The 16,169-nt window shown below is 41.2% G+C and overlaps 1 protein-coding gene across 25 annotated transcripts in view; it reads left to right on the top strand.

The window, feature by feature from the left end:
• The window catches only part of Cacna1d (calcium channel, voltage-dependent, L type, alpha 1D subunit), a 451,216-nt gene that overhangs the window by 294,968 nt on the left and 140,079 nt on the right, over window positions 1-16,169 (top strand). For all 25 annotated transcript variants that reach the window (XR_001781092.2, NM_028981.3, NM_001083616.2 and 22 more), the window contains exon 5: window positions 12,003-12,145. Coding sequence is in view for 24 of the 25 variants with exons in the window: in NM_028981.3 (NP_083257.2) it covers window positions 12,003-12,145 (143 nt within the window). In the remaining variant the exon portion in view is untranslated. The remainder of the gene's footprint in view (window positions 1-12,002; window positions 12,146-16,169) is intronic.

The raw sequence follows: 16,169 nt of genomic DNA, 5'->3' as shown, positions 1-16,169 counted from the left end.
AAATAAAATAAACTGGAAAATGCAGAGAAGCAGGTGTTCTTTTAATACCCTCTTGTGAGAGGAAGACGCTGGTAGATTTAGTTAAAGGAGTATGTTACAATGAAAAATAGAGGTCTGTGTTGCCCCATTCCTTCCACACCCTGAGTTGTTGCCAGCAGAGGAAACACAAATCAGGTCTTTGGAGCAAACATCCACCAAGGGAGACAAGATGTAGCCCTGTTTTGGGACTCCTTACCTGGGCTGTTCTGTAAGTTACCCCTAAAATTAGGAATACTCTCTTATTTCCATCAAGAGAGCTCTTAAAAGATGTATTTGTTTTTACTTTATGTATGTGATTATTTCACCTGCACATATGTCTGGGTACTTCATGCATGTCTAGCCTCCATGGGATCCAGCAGAGGGTGTCAGATCCCTCAAACTGGAATACCATGATTTTGAGTCACTGTGAGGGTGCAGGGAATCAAACCCAAGTCCTCTGTCAGAGTAGCAGGTGCTCTTCACTGCTGAGTCCTCTCTCCAGTTTGGAGAGAGCTTTTAAAACCATCTCTCTGCCTTCCTCTTTGTGGCTTTATTCAGTTGCTGTTTGCAGGTAACTTGCAGCTTGGTTATCTTCTGGATTATCTGTATCCTGATTGCACTGGTTTTTCATTGGAGATGACTTTTTCTGTCTGTTTGGAGAGTAGCTTACGTTTGGTGGGGTGTCCTTTTACCCCGGGGAATGAAAATAAGGAAGGCCCAAAGTGGTGGCCCACTGGATGGTTATACTTACCAGGAAGAAAGCTAGCTTTTATAAAACCTCCCATTGTACATTGGCACCTATGTGTGTATTGCAGAAATAATGTATCCAAAATGAATAGGTGGCAGATAGGCGTTAAGGCAGAAGCCTCCTCTTGTTTGGAACACCTGTCACGGGCTGGCAAACTGGAGCCGCAGATGTCTCTTTGTTCTGGGAGAGTCTTGTGCTTTCCTGCCACTGGACTTTTATTAGACTAGAGAATGGAGATACATAGCTTCACTTCTTATGTCCCCATGTCACCTTAGCTTTTTCTCTGCTGGAACATTTTGCCCAACTAGAACAGCACAGGAAGAGGGAACAGAGCCAATATGGCAGTCTTACCAAGTTTAAGAGATAAAACTCCAGGAGACCTGAGTAACACAAAATGGGAAGGGAGAGAACTAGTTGAGAACTGGAGAGAGGAGAGCCCTGCACCTGGGCCTTGAGGTCCACAGGAGTCTCAGCTGAAACTGAGCTGTAGTCCACGAGGCCAAGCAAAGAAGTGTTAGGGGAAAGAGAAAGACAGGGTGCAGGAACTATAAGATAAATAATAACCAGTTTCCTAAGACTAAGGGGTGTTTGTGATCCAAATACCCAGAGTAAATCACTGTATTGAACATTGTGGACTGTTAATAAACTGAAGGGCTTTTTGTAGTAGAGTCAGCCTAGATCTAGACTATGGCTTGGGAAACCATGAGCAGGGGATCAAATCCTAGCTCATCTGGCCTGCCACTGATTTTTATAAATAAAGTTTTATTGTAACATAGCTGCACTCATTTGTTGTCATCATTGAATGGAGAAGTCCACTGTCTTGGCCCTTTATTGAAAAACTGTGCTATCCCTTCTGTAGAATAAAGACTCTTTGAAAACAGTGTTTTGAGAATGAGCCTGAAGGAGAGAGAACTGATAAACAAGTAACTTAATTACATGTAAAAATGAACAAACAAACAAAAACCAAAAAACCCCTAAACTTTTCAAAGGAAAAATAAAATCTAAATACTTAGATGATCATTCTAAGTACCTCACCTGCACTGAGGTAATACTAGATATAAGAGGGAGTGTGACCCCTAAAAGGAGGAAATTCTATGACTAGAAATAGACCCAGAAGTTACAGAGACAATGCAAGGAACTTCACAGGCATCTAAAAACAGCAATTACGAATTTGTTCGTGGATGTAAGGGAACATAAGACTATAGTGGAGAAAGATGGAACAATAAAAAAGGGACACATGAGACTTGAAGGACTGGAAGGTGTGTCTGAAACGAAAACATTCCTTAGATTTGCTCACTAGTACATCAGGCAGTGCTAAAGAGAAACACATCAGGGGATGTGAAGATGTGGCAGTAAATAAATAATTAAGGAAATGAATACCACCTCACGGACTTGTGAATTACCAAATGTTCTAAAGTGTGCATTTGGAATATTAGGAAAGAAAGACTGGAGAGATGGCTCAGCAGTTAAGAGCACTATCTGCTCTTGCAGAGAACCTGGGTTTGGTTCCCAGAACCCATGAGGTAGCTCACAACCATCTATAATTCCAAGATCCAGGGGATTCATGCTCTTCTGGTGTCTGTGGATACCTACACACACATGGTGCACATAAAACACATACAAGTGTGTACATATACACACCCAAATATACCAGTAAATCTTGTTTTGAAAGGAGGAGAGAGAAAAAGAAAGCCCCTGAGGAAATGGTTCTAAATGTTCCAAATAGGATGGAAAATGAACTCAGAAGTTCACGATGCCTGGCAAAGCTTGATCAGAAACCACAGAGAAAGGCCTATCACAACCACAGTCAAAAGTGCTTAAAAACAAAACAAACAAACAAACAAACAAAAACAAAACTCATGTCAGGCCTTTCAAGAGCTGTACAAGCCAGAAGACAATAGACACACCCTCAGAGGCCTGGGGAAATGTCAGCTTAGAGTCTCAACCAGTGAAATTCCTTCCAAACCCAAGTCAAGATGGAAACTGTTATAGACAAAGCAAAGTGGAGGCTTTATGACTGACAGACTTCTTGCACCTCTAAAAATGCTTAAAGACAGCTTTTCAGGTTGAAATAAAAATGACACCAGATAGAAATGAAGAGCCACCCAAAAGAAATGAGGTATTCCAGACTGGATGGATTTAACGATATTTATTTTCATTTTAAAATCTCTTTTAAGGTAATTATCTTTAAAAAACAATAAAATAACATCAATAACATTGTGACATGTCTACCTTACAGTAGCACAGAGGACAGAGAGAGCATTGTAAGGCTGTCGTACAATGTACATACAGAACCTAGAATGTTAAGATGCTGTATGAAGGTAGGTCATGCACAAGTAAAAGTACAGATTATAAACCCTGGCACCCAGACTTGCAAACTACCCACTCTCCACTCCAGAGCCTAGAGATGGCTCTACAGGAAGCCATTTCTCCACACTAGCAAAGTATTTTGACACCTATTTTGGCAACTAAAGTTGTATTGAAACCCAGCTATACTTGTATGTGTAGCTGTTTGATCTACTTGACATTTAATGACCAAGTTGATTTGTTAGCCCAGAGGTCCAGCAGTCTGCAAATCCGAAACCACTTCCTCTCTCCCTTCACAGAAGGCTGCTGTTGACACTTTTCCTACTGAGCAACTGGGAACAAGGAACTTTAGTTGTTGATATCAAGACAACAAAGGAGAGAGACACAACAAGAACAAAAATCAAGTTAGGAAAAAGTAAAGAAAAAACAAAGTAAACAGAAAACAAATAACAAGATAGAATGTTTAACTCAGCAGAGCCCTAATTAATCCATGAGTTTATCAGATTATCAGATGTAAAAAAACAAAACAAAAAAACAAAAACAAAAAAACCTTTCCAGTGTCTCTTTAACCTTCTCTAATGCAAAAGCAAGTAATTTGTGAATCAAAGCACAGAAAAGGCAGCTAGAGGGGCCATATCAATAACCAACAAAGTAGACGTTAGAAAAAAGGAGCTACCCAGCATGCAAAGTGAGAGATTTCAAAACCATAAAGGGTATTTTCCAAGAAGATATAAGAATCCTTGTTGTTCAAATGTCTGATAACAGAGCTTCAAAGTGCTTGAATGAAACACTCTCAGAACTGAAGGAGGAGTGGAAGGCCATCTTTATAGCTGTGTACCCCAGTTCTCAGTGCTGGAGTATGGCTAGCACCTGTCGATGGGGGACCTGAAAAATTCCAGCAGTCACCCTGACCTTTCCAAAGGATTCCCTATCAATAAGAGCAGCATACATATTCTTTTCACATGCATATGAAGTGTTCATCAAGAGAGTTGATATTCTGGGCCGTAAAATAAATCATAGTGAATTTAAGACTAAAATCATACAGAATCGAGTTTTCTGAATGAACCTGACAATGTTTCTGGATAAAAAATCTCTATAAAAGCATAGAAATGTCTATATATTAGCCACAGGCAGTTAGAAAACAAAACATTTAAATGTTACTATTTACAGTGTCACCAAAGCTATGAAATATTTAGGTATGGATAGCTTGCTGAAATGGGGAAGTCTTCACGGGAGCAATCAAAGAAGAGCTGAAGAAAGAGTATGACACCATGCTCATGGGTTGGAAGAATTAATGACCTTAGGTTTCTACTTCTTCCCAAATCAAGGTATAGATTGAATCCTAATCTAAATATTGTCAAGCTTTTGAAAAATTCACAAGACTTTTCTAGCATCTGTATGGAAATTAGAGAGACTCTAAGTTGGCCAAAGAAATCTTTAAGAACAAAGCTGGAGCCTGATCTTATGGCATGCTCTAGTGTTATTGGAGTTGAGATAATATTGATCTTAGGAGTTGACATAAAGATCAATGGAATCAAATAGGGCCATCTAGAAATAGACCCATGTGCATGCCACCAATTGATTTTAGAAAAAGATGCCATGATGATTCAATGGCATGAGGAAACTTTCCAGCAAACAGCGTGGAAACAACCATTTGTCAGTGTGAAAGACTAGCCTTACCTCAGACTGTATGTTACCTTCATCCAGATCATAGACTTATTTACAATTTAAAACTATAACATTTCATGGGGCAAATACTGTATACAGCCTGTAGGCAGGCAAAGCTTTCTAAGGCATAGGTGCTGTCAGTGAACTCCTTAAAATTCCCATACAAGTGGAGGAGGCTCAGAAGATGTTCAGTCAAGATGTAGTGAGTTCGAGGCCAGCTTGGGACATGTGTGATCCTATCTCAAAGAACAAAGAGGCAGAAAACAGCACCTATCAAAGAGACCATGAAAAGATTAAACTCTATCAAAACTTAAATCTTTTCTTCAAAAATTAGTGTGAAAAAAAATGAAAAAAGCATTTCCCATAGGGCAAAGAGTAAGGAAGGAAGGAAGTCAGTTAGTTCTTGGTCTAAAATATATATATATTTGGCATGCATACAGACAAAACTATTCAAGAATAGAATATACTAAAGGATGGGCAAAATAACTGAGTGGATCTTCATTTTTAAAAAAATGGCTGTCCAACAAAACCCTCAACATTGTTAGTAATTAAAGAAATGGTAATTAAAACCACAGTAACAGCACTGTGCCTACCGGGACTGCTGGTTGTAAAGAGAACAGATATATCAAATGGGAGCCACCATATGGGGAAATTGAAACTCTCATAAACCTCTTCTAAAACTGGAAGTGATAACACCCCTTAGAAAGATTCTTGAGGATTCTTCCAGTTTCTGTCTGCACCAGGAGCTGTTCCTGTGCCACAGCATTCTATACCCAAATACCATAGCAGGGAGAGAGCAAATCTCCCAGGAGTGCTGACAAGCCTGTGAGCACACATTAGACCACCGCTTCTGTTCAGATAGACCCACCAGGAGCCCTCAGGACACATGAACCAAGGAACTGCCGGGGACAGGATACTTCCAGTTTCTGTATGTGCCAAGAGCTGATCCTGTGACTCAGCGCTCCATACCCAAATACCACCGGGGGAAAGCTGGTCTCCCATGAGTGCCAAAACAACTGTGAGCACAGGTAAGACCACCACTTCTGCTCAAATTCCTGCCACAAGAGGGACCCACCCAGAGCCATCAGAACACAGGAACCAAGGAACAGCCAGGGACAGGATCCTTCTGATTTCTGTCTGCACTCCAGAGCTGACCCTGTGCCACAGCTCTCCGTACCCAAATACCTCCCTAAGACAACTGATCTCCCAGAAGTACTGACTCACAGGCTTGCAGGAGGGACAAGGCACAGTCAGAGACAGCAAGACCAGCTAACACCGCAGATAACCAGATGGCGAGAGGCAAGGGCAAGAACCTAAGCAACAGAAACTAAGGCTACTTTGAATCATCAGAAACCAGTTCTTCTACCACTGCAAGCCCTGGATACCCCAATACACCAGAAAAGCAAGACTCTGATTTAAAACCACATCTCATGATGATGATAGAGGACTGTAAGAAGGACATAAATAACTCCCTTAAAGAAATACAGGAGAATACAGGTAAACAGCTAGAAGCCCTTAAAGAGGAAACACAAAAATCCCTTAAAGAATTACAGGAAAACACAACCAAACAGGTGAAAGAATTGAACAAAACCACCCAGGATCTAAAAATGGAACTAGAAACAATAAAGAAATCATAAAGGGAGACAACCCTGGAAATAGAAAACCTAGAAAAGAGATCAGGAGTCATAGATGCAAGCATCTCCAACAGAATGCAAGAATTAGAAGAGAGAATCTCAGGTGCAGAAGATACCATAGAAAACATTGGCACAACAGTCAAAGAAAATACAAAATGCAAAAAGCTCTTAACCCAAAACATCCAGGAAATCCAGGACACAATGAGAAGACCAAACCTAAGGATAATAGGTATAGAAGAGAGTGAAGATTCCCAACTTAAAGGGACAGTAAATATCTTCAACAAAATTATAGAAGAAAAATTCCCTAACCTAAAGAAAGAGATGCCCATAAACATACAAGAAGCCTACAGAAATCCAAATAGATTGAACCAGAAAAGAAATTCCTTCTGTTGTATAATAGTCAAAACACCAAAGGCACAAAACAAAAGAAAGAATATTAAAAGCAGTAAGGGGAAAAGGTCAAGTAACAGAGGCAGACCTATCAGAATTAGACTTCTCACCAGAGACTATGAAAGTTAGAAGATCCTGGGGAGATGTTATACAGACTCTAAGAGAACACAAATGCCAGTCCAGGCTACTATACCCAGAAAAACTCTCAATTACTATAGATAGAGAAACCAAGACATTCCATGACAAAACCAAATTTACACAATATCTTTCCACAAATCTAGCCCTACAAAGGATAATAGATGGAAAATGCTAACACAAGAAGTGAAACTACAGCCTAGAAAAAGCAAGAAAGTAATCTTTCAACAAACCCAAAAGAAGATAGACACACAAACATAAAAATAACAGGAAGCAACAATTACTATTCCTTGAAATTTCTTAACATCAATGGACTCAATTCCCCAATAAAAAGACATAGACTAACAGACTGGGTATGTAAACAGGATCCATTATTTTGCTGCATACAGGAAAGGCAGTGTCAAAGACAGACACTACCTCAGAGTAAAGGGCTGGAAAACAATTTTCCAAGCAAATGGTCCCAAGAAACAAGCTGGAGTAGCCATTCTAATATCGAATAAAATCAACATTCAAACAAAAGTTATCAAAAAGGATAAAAAAGGACACTTCATACTCATCAAAGGAAAAAAAAATCTACCAAGAAGAACTCTCAATTCTGAACACCTATACTTCCAAATGTAAGGGAACCCACATTCATAAAAGAAACTTTACTCAAAGCACACATTGAACCTCACATGATAAAAGTGAGAAAATTCAACACCCCATTCTCATCAATGGACAGATAATAGAAACACAAACTAAACAGAGACACATTGAAAATAACAGAAATTATGGACCGAATGGATTTATCATATATCTATAGAACATTTCATCCTTAAAACAAAAGAATATACCTTCTTCTCAGCACCTCATGGTACCTTCTTCAAAATTGACCGTATAATTGGCCACAAAGTATGCCTCAACAGATACAAGAAGATTGAAATAATCCCATGCATCCTATCAGATCACCACAGACTAAGGATGGTCTTCAATAGGAACAAAAACAACAAAAAGCCCACACACACATGGAAGCTGAACAACACCACACTCAATGATAACTTGGTCAAGGAAGAAATAAAGAAATTAAAGACTTTTTAGAATTCAATGAAAATGAAGGCACAACATACCTAAACTTGTGGGACACAATGAAAGCAGTGCTAAGAGGGAAACTCATAGCTCTGAGTGCCTCCAAAAAGAAACTGGAGAGAGCATACACTAGCAGCTTATCAGCACACCTGAAAGCTCTAGAACAAAAAGAAGCAAATATACCCAAGAGGAGTAGAAGGTAGGAAATAATCAAACTCAGGGCTGAAATCAACCAAGTAGAAACAAAAAGAACTGTACAATGAATCAGCAAAACCAGGAGCTGGTTCTTTGAGAAAATAATCAAGATAGATAAACCTTTACCCAGACTAACCAGAGGTCACAGAGATAGCATCTAAATTAACAAAATAAGAAATGAAAGGGAGATACAACAACAGAAACTGAGGAAATTAAAAAAATTATCAGATCCTACTACAAAGGCCTATACTCAATAAAACTGGAAAATCAGGATGAAATGGACAACTTTCTAGACAGATACCAAACACCAAAGTTAAATCAGGATCAGATAAACCATCTAAACAGTCCCATAACCCCTAAAGAAATAGAAGCAGTCATTAAAAGTCTCCCAACCAAAAAAAAAAAAAAAAAGCCCAGGACTAGATGGGTTTAGTGCAAAATTCTATCAGACCTTCAAAGAAGACCGAATACCAATACTCTTCAAACTATTTCACAAAATAGAAACAGAAGGAACACTACCATGAAGTCACACAGTTACACTGCGTATTCTCCCTTGAAGATGGAATAGTTTCTGTCTAATCAGGAACCTGTCACAATTTCCTTTCATAGAGGACTTCTTAAGAGATTTTTTTTTTTACTTCTACCATATTTAATGTTCCAAATAGATTTTTAAGACTGGTTGAGTGCATATTACTTTTAGCTTCAGAAGACATCATGTATATTTAAGAGGCATTTAACTATTATAAATTATTTTGATGACTTAAAACAATGTCAATATTGAGTTTGTTTATTAAAAAAAGAAATTAAAAAAAAAAAGAAAAGAAAGATTCTTTCCCCCCTTTCCTTCCAGTATTATAAACTAGTTTTCTGGTACTTATCCAAGGAAAAACATATTTCTATAGAAAAATTTTATTCAAAATAGAGGAAAAATGAAAATAGCTTAAAACCACAGAGCAGGTAAATTGATAAAACCATCATGGCATGCTTAATTTAATATTTTATTTAACAATAAAAGAAACTAATAAATGTAACAACTTGGATGAATCTCAAAAAAATATGACAAGCAAAATAAGAATATGGTGTGGTTTATTTATATAGTCTTTAGAATAGGAAAATACCTATGTAGATGAATAGCCTGCCCATCAGTAGCAGCCACATTCAGGGAAGGAAGCTGCACAGGGGTCCTAGAGACAGCAGACTCATCTGTCTTGACAGTGGTTGTTTGTTGAATTTCCTATTGTTGCTGTAACTCAGCTAATTTAAACATTAAGCAGGTGTGTTTTGCATTTGTAAAATAAACTGCAGTGAAGGTGGTTGTAAGATTAAAGTAGCAAGGTAGGGCTAGAGCCAATGGTATTTCTGTTAGTACAAAAAGAAACCCTCACATTTTATTTATCAAAAATATTAACCTACTTCCTACCACCATAAAAGAAACATATGAAGTAAAACTTTTAGTAAAGTATAGTTGTTCATGGCAAGAGCAGAAGAAAAATTATAAAAGAAAAAGATCAATTACAATGTCTTTCTTTGAATCTAATTCCCACTCACTAAAGTTTCCATCTATGATCTGTTTTTCTGTCCAATGAGTTTTCCATTCTGAGTCCATAGTGACCTGTTACTTTTGTCAAAATTCCCACTAATAAAAAAGACATTAAGAGAGTTGCATGTAGCCCTTAATGTGGACACACAAGGACCAAGGGGTCTTCTCTTCTCAAGTCGCTTCCTTTAAAGAAAAGCTGGTCTGGATCAATCCTACCCCTACCCCTATGGGTTCTTAGTAAGGAGATATTTTAGGCATTCAAGATTGTCACTTAAGCTTTGGTAAAGAAGAATATGGCGTCCCCATTCTGGTTCACCTGGCTTCGGTCAGTTGGATCTGTCCTTTTCTTCTCTTGGGGTCAAGTTTTATTAACAGCCTAGGATCTTCCATTGCTGCTTCCTTCTCCTGTCTATATCTGTTCAGGCACTGAGGTACATGGTGCTATTATTATTATTATTATTATTATTATTATGAGGAGGAGGAGGAGGAGGAGGAAGAAGAAGAAGAGAAGGAGTGAGAGAGAAATAGAACATAGGATTTGAGATTCTTAATTAAATTTTCTTGCTTTACTGAGAAGGAAACTGAGACCTAGAGAAGGGAGGCTTCCAGCCCACACCACCTTGAAGTGGTGGCTAGTTTCTCTTCCTGTCTCAGTCTCTCTTGTAGTGGCAGAGACATTATGCACCTGCTTTCAATGACCCTGCTAAAGGATGGGGCGTGAGATGACTGTGATCCACATTGCAGAACCAGCAATGCTTGAGAGCCATCTTCAGTCACCGCCTGCAGAAGTTGCTTTCCTAACCCTCTGGGTTGAAAATTCCTGTGGCCTCCACGTTTGCAGAGTTCGAAGTTTTTCCTTTTTCCTTTATTTCTCTGAAGCTGTGAACTTGGTTTTGAGGGGAGAGACTTTTAGCATTAGCTATGCTGCAGGAGTTTACAGTCATTTTTAGAAGCCGACATAATAAGAAACCTGCCATAGCCTTGATATGTCTCCCTAGTCAGAGCTCAAGCTAGCCCTTAGTAGCTTTGTAAAGGTGGAGATGCGGCCTATTCCCCGTTCTGGGTCTTGTTCATTGCTGGGCTGTTATTAAAACAAAGGAGTATCTATAAATGCCCTGGAGTGACAGAGTTGTGCCCAATCAGGCCCACAATCAGACCACCCTGTGTTTTATGGACCTAGTGTCTTGGTGACCCAGAGGCCTGTCTAAGGGGGGTGCAGAATTTCTGCTTTGGCTGCTAATTAAACTTTAGAAACCTTTTCTTTGTTGCTGAGCCAACCATTCCCACAATCTGATCGGCCCAAGTTGATGCTATTTGCAATGGGCAAATTTATATTTACTCTTTAAAAAACGAGCAACCATTCCAAAGAATAAATATTTATTTAAAAAAAAAAAAAAGCAAAAGTAACTGTCAAATGGGCAGACCGTCCGAAAATAGCGTTATTCGGAAAACCTTCCAAGAGACGGAAAAAACTTGTCATCGTGGCCAGATACTACTTTACTCACATTTCAGAAGAGAAAATGGTGATATTAATGCCTCCCCTTAGGTAACTTTCAGCCTCTGCACACTGCAGCTCTTTGGCACCTGTGACTCACGTTGTTTTGCACATACCTCAAAGAGGGTGCAGGTGGGGGCTGTCTGCCTGCACTGGAGTGCTGTGGCACATTAAGGTGTGGAACTTTGAAGCCATCCATCTATTTCCGAATCAGGACGTTTCTTGTGAACTTTGTGTGTGTGTCAGGAACTGTAAACTAAAACAGATGAACAGAATGGATGAAAACTCCCTGTCCTAACAGACCCTTCAGCCTCATCAGCCACAACACCCGGAAGCAAGTTTCAGCTCTGCCACTGGTGGCCTGGCTGAGCAGCTGAGCCTCGCCCATTAGCTTTGCTTTCACAAGCGTGTAAAGGTCTTGATGATGCAGTAGGAGAGTGCTTTTGAGAAGATGGGCACAGTGACAGATGTGAGGTCCTTACTACATGGCTCAGACTCACAAGCCATGACCATAAATATCACTGTCATGAAGGTAGTAGCCTCTGCCCCTAGGATCCTCAGAGGGTCCCTGCTTCTGGACACTTTGTTGGCATGAACAGAGGGGTCTGAGCAGCCTCTGTCTGAGGTCCTGTCAGGTAGCAGGGCAGGCTGGGGTTCCATAGCCCGGTTCTCAGCCTTTGCTTAGCTTTCTTTTATTTAGTTAGCAGCCACCCAGAATTAGCCCTTGTTCAAAAATAACTACTATTATTATCCTGTTTTGCTTACCTGGGTGACAGACTAACATTTGTTTCTCTCTTCCTCTTTCAGATTGTTTAGTGTAATTCTGGAACAATTAACCAAAGAAACAGAAGGCGGGAACCACTCTAGTGGCAAATCAGGAGGCTTTGATGTCAAAGCCCTCCGTGCCTTCCGAGTGTTAAGACCACTTCGACTTGTATCAGGAGTGCCCAGTAAGCACATTTTGCCTCCTACCCCTAGAAGTACTGCCTTTCCCCCGTTGGGTGGGTCCTGGGATCAGGAAAGAGTCCTCTGGGGGAAGTTGCCCTGTTCCCCAGTAGGGGCCCAGTAGCAGCAGGCCTTCTTTGATGCTGGAATACTGAAGCTTGCACCATTCATGTGGATCTCTGATTCCAGAGTACAGGTGGTGTTTATTGTCATCTGCTTTTCAGCTGAAGAGAGGCTGGGTGGCAGTTGGAGACCTGGGCTTCTAGCCTCCTGTTTCCTGTTTAGTTCTGTGCTCTGATGATATCCAGTGGTTTTCTTCCTTCTCCCGAGCCTGCCTCACCTTGTAGTGGTAGCTGATTGGAAGAGGGAGGGCTGTTGAATAGGAGCAACAGGGTGGCTAGACTTTGGCTCTACAGCTAGTGATGACACTTTTCTGAGAAGGGATGTACGTGTCAGTTTCCATATGTCAGCCAGTGCCTGGCCCTGCTTGCCTCCAGAGTCTGACCTCTGGTCAAGTTGACTCTCACCTGGGCTGGGAAGGAAGGAGCTTGCTTAAGAAGCCTGCCTGGCCTTTGCTTCGTGAGCTCTGCCCTTGGTAAAACTATCTTTTCTGGGGCCGTCAGAGTGTGGACACCCTTGCGTTGTGCTTCTGAACAGGTAGGTACTCAGTACTCAGAGCTGGAGCAAGGATGGAGGACCACTGGGTACACCCACTTTCCACAGCTCATAAAGCCCTCAGAACACCGACTCTTTTCCTCCCAGAATGTCCTCATGAAGTTTTATTAAACCTTAGGCACTCAGAACGCACCAAACCCCTCTGGAAAAGAAAATACTACGTTTCCAAATTTAACATTTAAAATGTAGGAAGTGGTGTTTTAAGTGTACTTATTTTTCCAGATGGTTCATTTATTTTCATTGAAAAAGATCAGCGCAAGTCAAAAACCACAGAACTGTCTGGAAGCAATCAAGAGAAACAGAAATACGTTGGCAGTGGCTGGCGCCATTAAGTGTAACACGATGAAATGGGGAGCTTACTGAGCAAATATGCTCCTTCAGATTGAGTTGTCACAGCTTATAATCTAATTTCAAAGTAATCACGACAGCCTTTCCCCTAAAGAGCAAATGACAGGACACCTGACTGTGGCGTGTGCTGCGTGCAGACATGTGGCACGTGCTGCGTGCAGACCTGGAGCTGCAGCTTATGCGTGCATGAGTGGCCCTGGCCAGTGAAAACTCTTGGAACTGGCCTGGCCTTGGCTTCCTTGGGCTGAGGAGGTTTCCAAAGAAGGGTTAGTACTCCGTAAACCCTGCAGAACAGCTTTCTGCTCTTTCCTCCTCCAAGACACAAGGCTGTTTGAGATCTGTGGTGGTCAGAGAGAGAAATGGCGCTCTGACTGTAAGCCCATCTTTTAGGTGATCCTGTCAAGGAACGTGCAGGCTTGGGGAGAAAGGAATTGAGGCTTTTGAGGCATGCTGTTTTTAGCTGCAGACTTGGTGATTTTTTTCCTCCGGCACCTGAAATCATTGAAAATATCCAGGAATGTTTGTCTATACTTATAAAGCATTGTCTTCTCATTCCTGAAGATTGAGGCTATTCTATATGGGAATATATATATACATACATACATACATACACACACACACATATATATATATATATATATACACACACAAATATATATATATACATATATTTATACATATACAGAAATACATATATTTCTCCCCAAGCCTGCACGTTCCTTGACAGGATCACCTAAAAGATGGGCTTACGGTCAGAGCGCCATTTCTCTCTGTGACCACCACAGATCGATCGATCTATATATATATATATATATATATATATATATATATATATATATATAGAGAGAGAGAGAGAGAGAGAGAGAGAGAGAGAGAGAGAGAGAGAGAGAATATCACTAAGGGAAAAACAACTGCATTCCAAATCATGTAGAATTATTTTTTAAAAGTTACTATTTTTTTTAGTTTCGTACACACACACACACACACACACACACACACACATACTTGTGTGTATTCAGGAGCATGTGTGCCATGGCACACATTGCAAAGGTTAGGAACAACTTGCAGAAGTCATTTTTTCCCTTTCATCATAGAAGCTCCCAGGGATCACTCAGGTCAGGCTTAGTAGAAAACTTATTTACTTGCAGAGCCATCTCCCTAGAACAGGGCAGTGGTGGCACACGCCTTTCATTTCAGCACTCAGGAGGCAGAAGCAGAGGCAGGAAGATCTCTGTGAATTTGAGGCCAGCCTGGTCTACAGAGTGAGTTCTAGGACAGCTAGGGCTATATGATAAGAGTCCTGTCTAGAAAAACAAGAGCAAAACCAATTAATATTATTTAAAATTGTGTGTGTGTGTGTGTGTGTGTGTGTGTGTGTGTGTATGATTTGTGGACTTTGGTGAATCTTTGGTGGCTTATATTCTATTACCTGGTAAAAGTTTATCAGAGTCTAAGAGCACCAGGCATGGGGGTTTACATTCTTAAACCCAGCACTCTGTAGGCAGAGACAGGTGGATCTCTGTGACGTTGAAGCTAGACTGGTCTGCAGAGCAAGTTCCAGGGCAGCCAGGGCTATATAGCGAGACCCTGTCTCAAACAAAAGAAAGAACAAAACTGGAATTCATGACCATAAAACTAGGCAAGAGCATGGTAGAACGTGTGGCTAGCTCTCACTGTCTCTCAGAGGAGTTCAGAAAGGCCAATGAGGAGGTCACAACTTTTGGGCTCTCATAACTGAAGGGGAGCCACACAGGGTCTCCTTCCCCCTGCATGGCACCCTTTCCTGCCTCCATGGCACGCGTGCTGAGTATGTCCCAAGGAGCATAGTGTAATGAGAGCATGTGTGTTCAGTTTGAGATGAAACTTGACATTCTCTCATAAGTTTGGCCAATCTGAAATACAGTAGGTACACTAAACATCAATATATTCCTGAGACCAGTGGTTTACTGCAGTAGAGTTTAACTCTTAGGTGATTTGGAAAGGCCCATTCATGTCTAAAAGAAGAAAAATAAAAAAGAAAATATCAAAATAGTAGCCAAGAAACCCTGTCTGTGTATATGGGAGCCAGTGCTTTCCCCTCACGCTCGCTGCCTGCAACGGACAAAAACCATGAAAAATCGTCTCATCAGTCTTGTTTTCAAGAGAAACCATTTGGACATTTAAAGACACATTTAAAGAAGTCTAGCCACACAGAAGCTGTAGGGAGACAGTGTCATGCTGGCCAGGAATCTTGCCAGGCCTCCCTGCTGCCTGCCCCCTGCCTCTTCCCACTAGTGCTCACCAAGGGAGGCATGCCCCTGTAGCTGTGGGGGTTTCTTTCCCTTCTCTTGGCTCATCCCAGCTGCTGCTTTGTTTTAACTCTAGTATCTCAGCATTGTGTGTCCCTTCTTTCTCTGAATAAATGTCGGGAAAGTTAGGGGAAGAAAGACAAAGGACTCTGAGGCCATGAGAGGTGGGGATGGAGCTTGGTACTAACCACTGAGCCTGGAAGCCCCGGTTCCAGTGCAGGCTCTGGGCGCCCTCCTTTCCTTCTATTCTAATTCCTCACTGTTCTATGTGTCTGCACCTGCCCCACGGTGGCTCTGAGTCCCTCGTGTCTCAAGATCACATTTTAGCTACAGGACACCTGCATTCTAATATTACACTGAGCATCCAAACCCAACCTTCCTAAGTCACTCAGCCTTCTGCTGCCCCTGCTTGCCGCCTCCATCCTAGAGGGACCGCCTTTAGAAACACGGAGGGATTTTTCTTTTGGGGTCTGATGGGGGACAGCTGTAATTTGTCCCTGACCCTGGGCAAGATCACTCACCCTTTCCTAAGGTACTTTCCCTTCATCCCTTCTTGCAGTTGAAGTTGGGTCCCAGGCTTCTCTGAATTCCAGCCTCTCTAGAGCCTCACCTCTTCCCAGTCCTTTGTCCATGTTTCACAATGATTGCTGTCCACTTGCTTTCTCTGAGGCACTTTCCCTAATAGACTCAGGTCTGACTCCAGACCCAAATTCAAACC

Source organism: Mus musculus, chromosome 14, assembly GCF_000001635.26.
Source record: "Mus musculus strain C57BL/6J chromosome 14, GRCm38.p6 C57BL/6J".
Taxonomy (NCBI): Eukaryota; Metazoa; Chordata; class Mammalia; order Rodentia; family Muridae; genus Mus; species Mus musculus.
Note: the sequence above shows the minus strand (reverse complement) of the source record. Positions and strands in the feature narration are given on the sequence as shown.